The 13692-nt window shown below is 39.5% G+C and overlaps 1 protein-coding gene across 3 annotated transcripts in view; it reads left to right on the top strand.

The window, feature by feature from the left end:
- Positions 1-13692, top strand: part of ARID4B (AT-rich interaction domain 4B) — a 172213-nt gene that overhangs the window by 127482 nt on the left and 31039 nt on the right. For 2 of the 3 annotated variants that reach the window (XM_045010205.1, XM_045010206.1), the window contains exon 17: positions 6739-7002. The exons of the other annotated variant lie outside the window; for it this stretch is intronic. In XM_045010205.1, the coding sequence (XP_044866140.1) occupies positions 6739-7002 (264 nt within the window). The remainder of the gene's footprint in view (positions 1-6738; positions 7003-13692) is intronic. 3 annotated transcript variants of the gene reach the window in all.

Genomic DNA, 13692 nt, shown 5'->3' with positions numbered 1-13692 from the left:
ACAAATGGGTCACCCCATTCTGGGATCTCTTCATCACTTGTGAGAACTGCAAGTTGCCCCTTTATTGTTCCAGGAGAACCATATGAGAGGACTTGTAAGACAAAGCTCTTCTCCCCGGACAGGTGACCTCCACTATGCTTTTCTCCACATTCCCCTCCCACAAGTGCTATGCAAGTTTTGCCGGGACTGAGCTACTGTAATACTTATAGTCCTGTTCTGGCCCCATCAGTTTTGGTTCATGGACCTCCTCAGACTCTCCACCCGTACACGACTCCATCTCTGATTTTCTCACACAAGATCAGGGCCAAGTATGGCATCCCAATCTGGGCCCTCTTCACCTCATGGCCTGGTACCTCTGTGTTTATGCACCCCACCACCATCCGTTTCAGGAAAGGTCTCCTCAGTACCTTCCCACCAGTACTCTGGCTCACACCCCCGTAGGACCTTAATCTCATTCTATCCGCCCTCACAAAGCCACCCTTCAAGCCAATGGCAACATGCTCCCTCTCCCATCTCTCCATTAAAGTAATATCCTTAGTGACCATTACCTCATCTAAATGAGTCAGCGAACTGGCGGCCATGATGGCTGACCCCCCTTGCACCGTATTCCACAAGGATAAAGTTTCCTTATGGCTCCACCGTAAGATCCTCCCAAAGGTAGTGTTGGAGTTCCACTTCAATCAGTGCATTCAGTGTTTTCTGTCCCAAACCGTATGCCTCCTATGCAGGCAGGATCCTGCACTCCCTCGACGTGCACTAGCATTCTATCTCCAGAGGACCCGCTCCTTTTGCGCATTGACGAAACTGTGACCATTGCCAACTGGTCCAAGGGCCAAGCACTCTCCTCCCAGCAAATCTACAAATGTGTCTCCAGGTGCATCCGCAAATGCTACATGCTATCCAACGTACTGCTGCCTCACAGAGTTACAGCGCGTTCTACATAGCTCAAGCAGCCACATTGGCCTGCCTAGTGGATATCTCGTGGCAAGACTTCAGTCATGCAGTAACACGGCGCTCTATACACTTGTTCATATCTCACTGTGGCATGACCCAAGGGGTGGCTGTGGATGTTGCAGTGGGTTGCACTGTACTATAGACTGCACTTCCTCTCCCTTCCTCACACCGACCTCCACACTGATCACTGATCACTATTCACCCACGTTTGGAATACCTATAGGGATGATCACTCAAAGAAGAAGAGGCGGCTACTTACCTGTAACTCAAGATTCTTTGAGTTCTGTGGTCCCTATTTGTATTCCAGTACCCACCATCCATTCCCTCTGCTGCAGACTGGACTATTCATTAGTAAGAGAGTCACTGGAGAAGCGTTGATCCGCATGGCCTGTTATACCTTCAGCTGCAAGCATGAGGGGACGCACATGCAGGTCAACAGACACTGCTAAGAGAACTTGCTGCCTCCAGTGCATGGCACGCATGTGCATCCCACATTTGGAATACAAATGGGGACCACATATCTGAAAGAACCTCCAGTTGCAAGTAAGTAACCTCCTCTTTGGTGGTAGTAGTAGTGTAATTCTACTAGTGAGTACATGAACAGACAGCTGCAAGAGAGGTAGGGGATTTAGAGATTTGGCAGCGAGAAGGTTCATGGAGGGTGGAGAGGGGCTCTTCTGTCTACGAAGAAAAGGATGGAGAGTCACTGCTCTAGATACACCTTTTAAAATAAATAAAAGCATTGGAGAGGGGACTGTTTAAGGATGTGGAGGCTGTTTAAGGATATTGCAGCTGATTCAGACATAAGAGTTAGGAGGTAATTGGTATAGCGAAAAAAGACAAGGGTGTGTCAACAGAAGTTGAATTCCCTGGAGGATTTTCATTCACAGTTCTGGAAGATATGGAGGATCATCCTAAGGCTCCCTGATGTCTTCAGAATTTGTTAAAAATAGTAGTGTGTGCCAAAGCTAATGTGATCCTCTTTTGTCTCTTCTTCCTCCCTTGTTCTGATTTTTTCGTTTTCCTACCTTTTAATCATGTGACAATCTTTCCATATTATTACTCCTGTAATGAAACCTACAGTAAACATGATTACATTTGAGTCCCACATAAAGAACGCTATGTTAACGTGTAGTAATCCATGTTGTTTTCCTGGGTCAAACAAAATAAAGGGCCAAAAGCTATATTCATACAAAGCATTTGTATGAAACTGAGCAAACCGAGAGACAAAAATCGTAAATATTAAGATTTAAAAACAGCAAACTAAAATGATATGCAGTAGTAATAAGTCGACAGTTCAGCATTTATATTTAGACAGCCTGTCTCAAGTATACCTAATATCCAGTCCCCTGATGCTTCATCATATTTATAGAATGAAAGATGGAGACCTCAAAAACCTTCCCTCCCACCCAGATATTTTATTTTTATAGTAGCAGCTAGAGGCCCCAACCAAGATTATAAAGAGCCATTGTACTAGGCACTGTATAAACAGATAAGAGACAGTCCATGCCTCAAAGAGTTTGTACTCTAAACAGACGTGAGAGACAGGAAGTGTTCTTATCTTCATTTAACTATAGGAACTGAGGTACAGAAAAGATTAAATGTCTTGCCCGGTATAACAAATGGAATCTTTTGCAGAGCTGGGAATTGAACCCAGATCTCCTTGAGTCTTAGTTCAGAGTCTTAACTAAAAAACCTATCCTTTCAAGCCAGATAATGTGTTCAGATAATGAAAATTATTTCCCACTTCAGGAGGGCCATTCTGACTTTGACCAAGCGAGGATAAATTAAATTGACAGAAGATTCAGCACCCCAGAAATCTGCAGATCCCTATATTAACTTAACGCTTGGTTACATTAGTCTTACATTTGTTAATTATTATTATTTATATATGCTGCCATGTTGTTGGTTGTTGCAGCGCAGGCGTGCGTGAACAAAGCTTAACAATTAATATGATTGAAAGCAAAGTTATTTTTTTTTTAGCATGCTCTTATATACAATTAAGGCCAAGCAATTAAGCAATTGCTAATTGGTTAACAAGGTACACACAGGTACAACTGTAACTTCATTGGGTAATTGCCATTTTGTCCCACTTTCTAATTTATTATCCTGTTTACTGCCTACCAGCAGATAAGAAGTAGCCTCAACCTTGAAACTTGCATGTCAGTTTCTCACACTCTCATGCACAACAATTCCACAGTTGGTACTGTATGTATGATGAGATTTGGTTTTGACCGCATCCAGGGGTTGTGCAACAACCCTAATCAAATGAAGTTTTATTGGCTGAAGATGCTGGGAAGAACTTTTACAATGAGGACTGGTAACACTCTTTCTGTTAGACACAGTGGCCATAAAGATTACAGGGTATAGCACTTTCCTACATAACAGTACACATACTATTTCATGCATTCATATTTATTTGTTAATATACCCGCACAGTGGGTATGTTTGTATTTGGCCTATGTGCCTCTGTATTGACAGAAATGCTACTGTAGAGTAAATTATGGTACCTATAATTCTAAGTAGTTTTAAAATATTTTAAACTCCCTCACTGTATTGGTTGAATTTTGTGATATTAATGTATGTGTGTGTGTATTTACACATATTTTAATATATTTGCTTTATTATTACCAGATATTTTATAATTATAAATGCTCCCTCCTGCCTTTGATTTTCTGCTTCTAAGGGCTGAAGCTTCCACTCTATGGAGTTTGAGGGTTTCTTTAGCTGGTTGCTGTAATTTAAATAAGTGAGCTGCTTACAACCCAGTCCTTCTCACCAGCTCCTTGGTATTGTTTGGGTTGTTGGAACACAGTTATGGTAATGCTCCATTTATGGTAGTGCTCCATTGTCTGCCTTTTCAACATAAATGCATCTCTCCTGTTGTGCAAGGGAGGGGGCTTTCATATCGCTGCAGCTTTGTCATGACTATTGGTTGGTTTGTTTTTGTTTGTTTTTATTTTTAAGATTGTAATTGCTGCCAAGAGTCTTGTTTGTTTCCTTTTTTATTAGAATTGGAATGAACAGCAATGCAAGAAATCTGACATTCACATGCATGCATATAGAGCCAAATGAGATTTCTACAATGCTCACTGGACTGCCCTGGCCACAATTTTCTCTAAGAACTTCTGCTTCACAGCATTCAGTTCCTTTCTCTTCATCTTCATGACTGGGTTTGAGGTCTTGAAACAGGAGTTTATGGCCTTCATAAAACAGATTCCACTCTTTCCTTGCAACTCCTGGAACATGCTTTTCCTTTCCTTCCAGAGTTCATTCAGAGATATAATCTGGCAGTTCTACTAGTCCCAAAATATGAATATTCTTGGCTTTTGTTTGGTTTTCTAGATTCTCCAACCTGCGATCTAACAAGGCCACTTCTCACTGCACTCTTAACTGCAACCATCTCTGATGACATTTCCTTATGCTTCCTGGCATTTCCCTCTACCTGTTACAGTCCGCTCTCCACCTTACCTACTTGACCATCCAAGTTGCTCAGCTTTACAATGAGGGTTTCAAATATCCCCTCCAGAGAAGTCCTGGTAGACTGTTGTAGAGTCTATTTTCGCATGAAATCCATTGATGCACCAAGAAAGCCACCATATCTGGTGGGTGATAAGAGGAGACTCCAAACTAGTCCAGGCCTGTGGGTTGCTTCACAGTCGGCTGCACCGTAATTGGACAGACTTTGGAAGAGTCCTTGTTTTTCCTTTTCAGGCATGATTTTCCTCTTTCAGAAATCATTAAGGATTCTGCCATCAGGTTTTGAAAAATTTCGCTCCAATAAAGTTTATTTCATTAAAATTGCCAGAAAATCTCCATGGCACTGAAAACTCTCAGGCATGTCTTGCTTCTGCAGCAACCCCTGTCTGATACTTTTGTTTCCATAACTTTTTTCTTGTAAATCCTTAAAATTACAGTAACCATGAGCAGCAATTTGCTAGGAGTTGTAAATTACAGCAGGACTGGAGTACTTGGAGAGCACTTTATTGAAAGCTAAATACCAGACAGGCCTAGGTCATGATTGTCAAGAAATTCTCCAGCCTATGGGCCAAATCCTAGTCTCTGGGAATTTAGTGGGTGTTTTCTGGTTAATTTTTGGGTCAAGTATTTGACTATATGGGAGAGATTGGAGAGGAAAAGAGTTGTAAAGTAACTGATAATTGATATTTCAGTTTAATAACTTTGGTGGTTTTAATTACTTTAGCAAAATAGACTATTTGAAGTATGTTGTATAATTAATATGATATTCATTAATACAAAACTCTGTAGACTTTTAAGGATGGAAGTGTCTGTTTAGTAGAGTCCTCTCTATCCTTGGTGTGTATTGAATTTAATAGATATATTTTGGGTTAACTGATAATATAGTACATCAACACTCTGGGAGTTTTAATTTTTTTCTGATGGCATATGCATGTATGCATGCAATGGGCCATATCTATTCCTAGTGCAAGTCCATTGAAATCAGTGCAGTTGTGCTAGGGATGAATTTGGTCCACTATTTAGAAATCACATGACAGCTAATTAAAGAATTGTGATTTGCTATCAGTCAAATGCCTTTGGTAGAAAACAGTAAAATGTTGTTTGATCCCTTTCAAGAGAGAAAGTGGCTGTGTTAAATGAATATTTTTGCCTGTACAGTCGTATGGAAAAATAGACTCATATCAATATTAATATAGACTTTCTTATTTGTACTGTATATTAAAAACAGAAATTGACTCAAAGGCTGATAGCTGTATCTCTTCATATACAGTTTTTAAACAGTGCAAGAACATTTGTTCTGGTTTTCAGGTTTTAACTGATAGGAACCTATGATTTTTAAGAACTCCATAGGTGGCATGGATTATAGGTTGTATATGGAGGAATAAGGACAGTCCCAAAATCCAGTAAGAATGTGCCTTAGAGAATGTTTAGAGGTTAAGAGCCCCATCTCTAGAAACTTAGCACCAGATTTTCAGAGGTGCTGAACACCCTATAGCTGTCACTGATTTAAATCAACAGGATTTATCTGTGCTCAGTACCTCTGAAAATCTGGCCCTATGTTTCTAAAATCACACCTGAAATTATAGAGACTTCATGTGAAATTTTTGGGTCTCAACGTGTGTGTGTGTGTGTGTATGCTTGGCTATTTTATTTTTGAAAACCTTTGGCAAAGAATAACAAGTTCATATATTGGATATTTTTTCAAATCCTGATATTTAGGATCTGTTGCACAAAACTTGCTTTAATGGCAATCCTTTCAAAAGAGAATTGACCCATTTACATGGCCATTGTGAGGCAATGGATGTAGCAGAGCATAGATTTATATGGTAGCCAGTCTTATAAAGTTACCACTTGTAAAACTTGTATCTTGAAAAATGAAACTTAGGAATGTTTTCTCTATATTGAGAAGAATGGGTTTGAGGTGGAAACATAGGTATTTTAGCTATGGGACTACATGAAGGATTTGAGAATTGAATAATAAAAGCTAAGAACATTAAACAGTTTTTATACCATACAGTACAACTTCACTTCTCTCAGATGTTGATGGATTTTTTTTCTCTAAACCATCATTTTTTAATCTTCCATTGCTGTAAAAGCATCTTAGTGTCATTATATTCTATGTGTGCTTTGCTCTATTCTTTTTAGTTGATAATACTTATATAACACTGAGGCAATTTCACATATATGGAGCCTGCTGTTTCCAGTCTCTAATGCATCCGCAATATTTATCAGTATATGTGGTTTGGAACTGAAAAGCTTATGAAGTATCTTTTATTAACTCTACAATTTTTTAAACCTTTCAAGAGATGACACGAATAAGGAGGAAGATGAAGATGAAGAAGAAGCAGAGGAGGAGGAGGAGGAGGAGGAAGAGGAGGAGGAGGAGGAGGAAGACAACAATGACAACAATGAGGAAGAAGAGTTTGAATGCTATCCACCAGGCATGAAAGTCCAAGTGCGGTATGGACGAGGGAAAAATCAAAAAATGTACGAAGCTAGTATTAAAGATTCTGATGTCGAAGGTGGAGAAGTCCTTTACTTGGTGCACTACTGTGGATGGAATGTGAGGTAACTTAAGTTTTAGCTAGTGATTACTTCCGTAAAATACTTCTAAAATACACTTGTGTATTTTAAAAACTAACTGCATATTGAATTCCGTACTCTTAATTTTCAGTACTGGTATTCTATGAAGGTCATTGTACTGTATTAAATTATTTAAATTTTTAACATATATAAATGCAGTACTTTGTGACTTACAGCTTAGGAAAAATCTTCTTAAGGTGACTTGTCCAAGGAAAACCTCACTCCTGTCTCAGTTTTCTTTTAAACACCTCCAGACAACAAAGGAAATGGCAGTTAGCCCAGTTCTTTGATAAATTTCTTCTGTGGCTCTGTTCAGCCAGTTTTACTGCATACCACATTTGAGTAATCATACACTTGACTAAATCTGTATATGCACTCCTCAAAGTGCAGCACAGAGTACAAAAGCAGTTTGCTGGCATTTACCAGTAAAAAGAGATAGGAGGCCAGTTTTCATTTGGAAAAAGAATGTATTTTTTGCTGGACATCCATATTGGAGAAACCATATTTCACTTTCAGCTTCAGGTTAGACATATCAGTCACTCTGTGCACCCAGGATTCTTAATTGCACATCAGTAAATGGCAGTAAATAATTACACTTCACTTGTTCAGACCTATTTTTTCCAGTTGCCCCAATCTTCTGAACAAGATTCTTCTTAGCCTGGTTGCTTGTTATGCCATTCTTATTGTATTGGTACCATACCTGGAGTTTGTTCTTAATATAGTATAATTGAAAAACAGTTGAGGCTGAACATTTTTTTTAAGTAAATCCTGTAGTAGAAACTTTAGTGGGAATAAGAGACAAGATACTTTGAAAAAGGCAAAAAACCTTAAAGCTTCTTGAAGTCTTTTAAGCCAATTACCTAGTCTTCTGCTTTTTTGCCATTTCAACATATCCTTTTCTGCTAACTGTTCTCAGGCTGCTGTCTTTTTAAACTTTGTTTTACTCAGTATGAGATTAGCAGGGCTTTAGAAGCAAGAAGTTTGAGGCAAATCTAACTTCTTTCATGAAAACCCTTATGAACCTTTTATCATCTTCACCTACCATCTGGACTTGCATTACTTTAGTACCTCTGGCCAAGAGGACAGAACAGAGGTTTCTTTGGACCTTATACAGTGCTGGCCAGATCAACTGGCAAGGGTCACAATTGTAAAAGCAGGCAACTTTTCTCCTTCCGTTGATTCCACCATTTGCATCTGATTTCACTGAATGCATCACCCAAGCCACTACTGATCTGGGGAATTACCGTTCATTATTGAGGCCTCTGACTTCAGTCTTTTGCAGTATTTGTAGCTTGTACACCGTACAGGAATGGCCTACTTTTCTTTTACATAAAAAAGAGTCTTCAGGAAATATCAAGTAGGCATGTTAGAGAAACAAGGCTATAGGATCCATTCCTTAAATGTCAATATACTGCGGGAAGCAGAGTCCAGTTTGGGATTTAGATAGGATTTGGAACACTGCTAGTATTTCAGTCATTGCCACGAAGGACTTGCCTTAGTATCCAGACTGATGAAATTTGCACCCTGGGCCTTTGACAGTTGCTGCATATACTTCAAAAGGGATTTGCATTTTAAAAGTCCTTTTGAGATGTCTTCATTGTTTTTTAATTCAAAGGAGCATCTTAGGAAGAGCTTTACGAATAAATTCTCTATCTCTTCAAAGTAAATGTTATCAAACATGCTACTGGGTGAAAGAGTCGGAGGGGTTTACTCAAGCTGCACTACTTTTTAAATCTGGAAAAAATCAGAAGTTGAATCCAGCCTTCCTCTTGCAGACCTCAGCAGCTTCATTGTTAAAGGAGAAGTCAAGATTGTGTGTTGTGCGCTGTGAACTCTGAATTTTAAACAAATGCATAGATTGATATCAAAGGGATCCTTCCTATAGCTAGGATGTATTAGATATTAAGGGCACCTTCAGTTAAGCATTGACCCCCCACCTCCACCAAGGTACAACAGTTATTTTCAACATGTTGAAGTCTTCACTTGCTGCTGTTTGATCTTTTCTGCCAGCTAAACTGCATGTATGTTCCTTTCTAAAATGCGGCTGATCAAGGACAGTCTTTTTGGAGGGTTGAGAGAGAATATATTTCACCAAAAAGTGTTTAATCGTTTTGGGCCTTCAGAAATTTTCCTAATCCCATAAAATTGCCATTTAGCTACTGGAATGTAAAAAGACCATCACACAGGCTAGTTAGTTTAATTCAAAGGAGATAGCGGGAAATGTTGGATTAGACAGTCAATCACTATCAGGACAGGTGAGTCTACTGCACTCCATGTCTACAAACAGCATTTGTCACAACTGTGACATGCCTCCACTTAAGGTAACATCTTGGAATTTTTGTGGTGTCAAGATATGTAGTCTGTCACATATTCAGCTTGAAAACTGTCTTTGAGTCAACTCCAGACTTGAAAAATAGTTGTTTTTCCTTGGTGTTTCTTGGTATTCTATTGCTCCAGGAAGGTTCATCTTAGCTACGTGTGTGTGTGTGTGTACATGTGCATGCATATTCTTTTTCTGTTAAGTCTTGGTTTTTACTCAATTTTTAAGTAGAACAAGTGATTTAAAAACCTTAATTCATGTAATAATTGTCTCAGCTGGTTTAGAATCCATGGTCATCTTATCTCTGTTCTTTTTTCTTTAAGTTTAAAATTGTTTTTTCCTCCATTCTAAACACTATATCACATACTACGTATTCCTCTAACCAAAAACAGTCTAATCAAGAATTCTTCAACACTGATGGCATTTACTTAGAAGTTCTTATTCCAAGAGGATATTATCCCTCCTTCAGTCCATGCCTTATATCAGTATATCGGGGATGAAAGTAATATTAACTGTTCAGATATTCAAAATATTTATGCTTCACTACACCTTTTTGAAGAACCATTTAGTGATACTAAGCACAGTAGGACATTGTCAACTTTCTTGTATTAATTAGGGAAGCCTTGAAACTGAGTACTTTTCTAGCTGCACTTTATCTTGTGGGGAAGGAGATCATCATTACTACACCTCTACCTCACTATAATGTGACCCGATATAACACGAATTCGGATATAACGCGGTAGAGCAGCGCTCCGGGGGGGTGGGACTGTGCACTCTGGCGGATCAAATTAAGTTCGATATAACATGGTTTCACGTATAACGCGGTAAGATTTTTTGTCTCCCGAGGACAGCGTTATATCGAGGTGAGGTGTACTTGTATGGATGAAGGAAGTGGGTACTGCGGATCAGGGAATCTAAGTTGTGTCTCTTAGAACAGGAATCAGATTCTCTTTAGTAGAAGAAAGAGGTAATGGTACTGGTACTAGTACTAGATGCATGTTCTCTCTTATTAGAAAGAAAATTGTTTACATACCCCATATTTTTTAATATTAACCAGAAAGCTCGAGATAGAGAACAATCTTAATATCCTTTTTGCCCCTGAATAGGAAACTTTGGTTTACTTTACACTAGTGATGACATTGGTGTTAGACCAGGTAGCTAAAGCTAATCCCAACAGACTCAAAACCGTACTAGTTTTTAATGCTTAGAACTAGATTCTGATTACATCTGTTTGAGGTGGGGACTAATATATTTAACCATTCTCCTGAAGCCTGGGGGATTGTATCTTTTGGGAAGTAACAGTCCTAGGGAAGAAGATTATTCTGTATTCAGTTTGAAGATTGAAAGGGGAGATGGAACTAACCTAGTGGAATCAATGGGAATGAAATGTTCTCAATCATAAAATTGCAGTCCTGCTACCATGTTCGTCTGATGAAAAATTCTCAGTTGCAAAAGACATTTCCTGCAAGATTTTTGCATTCTGGAATTGCTGATATATAGTTCTAAGTATCTGACTATAATACCTTTATAGAAGTGTTGGGGATCCCCTTTGTGGTTTGAAGGGTCACTTGCTGAATTTTGCACAATTTCTATGGATCTAAAACTTCCTTGGAATGTGCAGTACAAGTCCCTCCAATTGTGGTATTTGCAGTTTTCAGCTGACAGCACTATGCAGATAAAATAAAATACATTGAAAGGTGAATTACAGAGGGTTTTGAAATATGAATTAACCCTGCAATATGTGCAGAATGCCCCAAATAGCATGGCGCAGAGGAGCATATTTAGCACAAATTCTAAATTAACAATCTTTGTAGGTCATTTAAACTCTAACAGGCTGGGTGCCAGATGCTTGGACACCCCAAAATGCATCATTCTTGGACGTTACAGCTATTCTGAAATTACACCATTTCCCTTTTTCTTTTGGAAATTTGGTTGGGGGAAATACTAGTTACTGATTTAATTGACTGTTTTAAGTTTTTTGTGCTTCACAGTTAGATGTTGAAGCAAAAGAGGCTTGAGGTACCCCAGGTTTGAGGACCCCTGAATAGTGTATGGAATTGAGAAAAGTTAGGAATATTCAGAGTGAAGCTTGCCTGAGGGCATCACTTGAGACCATCAGAACCTGGTTAAGTAATATAAAAGGCTTTACCTAATGGTCCAGGCCATCTGGAAACCAGCTTTAAAGCACTCTCAATATGAGGGTTGCTCTCTAAGTAAAACTCCACATGCCTGACAGTCATTGGCATTGACTAAACTGATATTGAGGAGTGTTTCATTTTATTCGTTTTATATGGACTCATCCAGGGTTTGAAAAATCCACTTCCCTACCTGGAGTAGGACTCTGTTGGGTGAGTGCCATTAGCTTCTGCAGAATTTTAGCTTTCATTAAAAAAAAAAAATTCTAATCCTTACGGTTGTGAAGATAATCTTCCAAACACAAACTGAGTGTAAACCAATGCAATTATGTCTTCCTAAGTCTGCAGAGACTGCTCCAGTACTGCCACCAGTGCTGCTAGAGTGGAAGGGGAGCCCAGCTGCTGCTCTTGCTGCTATGGAAGTCTCACAGAATAATCACTCCTTTTAGAAGTAGGGTGCCCTAGAAGTGCCACCTTCCCAACCCTTTGCACCATGGAGCACTGTGGAGGGGACACACCATCCCAGCAGAGGGCTCTGTATTTGTGTGGAGGCCTCACTGACATTTCTCTACGCCATCACCAGAGCAGAAGGCCAGCTCTCACACACAGAGCCCTTTCTTGGGGTGCAAAGAGAAATCCTATGTACATGTGACTGACTGGCAGGAGGGGCATATGGCTCAAGAAGAGCTGTGAGTAGGAGTACCATGTATTTCAGCTTGGCATGTAGGCGTAGTGCGATGGGCTAGCATTATGGTAATATCAATAATTATTAATAATAATAATAATAATAACTAATAACCAGCATTGGGTATGTTTTTTGTGGCTTGAACACATAAGTGCACCGGATATCGGCACACTTTGTCAATAAATACATTCTTCTCAAAATGTAGCTGGTTGTTCGATAGTGTGCAGAATTCAAGAGCAAAGAGAAAAGTCTTAAATGGAAAAAGGGTTGCTAAATGTGCAAAACCACTTAATTTTTTTCTCTGCGTTTTGAAGAAATAAGAAGAGGCATTGATGATGGTCAGGGAGTTAGTTTTGTCCATGCTTTCGGGGCTTTTATTAGGAAGGTGAAAAGAAAATATCTTCCACTGATGCTGCCTTGTCAGACCCTAGCCTGTCTTTTGAGAGCCTTGCAAGCAGAGAGAGCCATCTCAAAGGACAAAATCCAGAAGTTCACCTTATTGTTACTTATTAAATCATTCAAGAGAGATACAGAAATTTTCAGCTCCCTCACCTTTAGTGTTAATCTTAACAAAAAGAGATACTTTTACAGATAGGTTGCGGAACTCATTGCCACAATATGTCATTGAGGCCAAGAGCTTAGCAGGATTTTAAAACGGATTAGACTTCTATATAATAGCATACTCTGTGTTGTTATAGTAAATATTTTTTAAAAAAAGCTTTCAAAGAGATATAAACCCTTAAACTTCAGGGCATAAGCAACCCTCTTGCTCTCAGGAATTAAGAGGAAACTTTCTTGGCGACCAGCTTACATATCTACCTACTGTGAAGTTTCTTTCTCTAAAGCACCTGGTACTGGCTGTTGTTGGAGACAGCATCCTGGACTAAATAGACTTTATTCAGTTAAGGCAGTGGTTCCCAAACTTTAACAACCTGTGAACCCCTTTCACTAAAATGTTAAGTCTCGTGAACCCCCTCCTAAAAATGAGTATTTCCAGGGATTTTCTCCTTTACCTGAATATAAATTATAAAAGCAGTGATCTTAGAAATATAAAATTTGTTTTTATGACATGCGTATTACAACTAATGATTTATCATTTCAGTATTTTTATTACTGTATATATTCAATCATAAGCCGGTTTGTTTATAAGCCGACCCCCCCCCCAAGATGGATATGTAAAAATGGAAAATTTTAATAACCTGTTTATAAGCTGACCCTATAATTTAGGGGTCAGCAAACTTTGGCTCCCAGGCCATCAGGATAAGGCGCTGGCGGGCCGAGATGGTTTGTTTACCTCGAGCGTCCGCAGGCACGGAGGTAAACCTAAGTAAACAAAGTGTCCCGGTGCACCAGCTGCTTACCCTGACGTTCCAGGACAGCAACTGGTGGGGACATTTTTGGGGGGGGGAGAAGCTGGGGGGGTCAGGGGAGTAACCCCTGTGACCACTCCCCACATGACCCCACCTCTAGCCTGGGACCTCCACACACTCCCCATCCCTTCCCACCTTATCTGGGGAGGGCCAGGGGAGGATGTC

Source organism: Mauremys mutica, chromosome 3 (genome assembly GCF_020497125.1).
Source record: "Mauremys mutica isolate MM-2020 ecotype Southern chromosome 3, ASM2049712v1, whole genome shotgun sequence".
In the NCBI taxonomy this organism is placed as follows: domain Eukaryota; kingdom Metazoa; phylum Chordata; order Testudines; family Geoemydidae; genus Mauremys; species Mauremys mutica.
The sequence above is the reverse complement of the archived record's forward strand: the minus strand, read 5'-3'. Positions and strand labels throughout refer to the sequence as shown.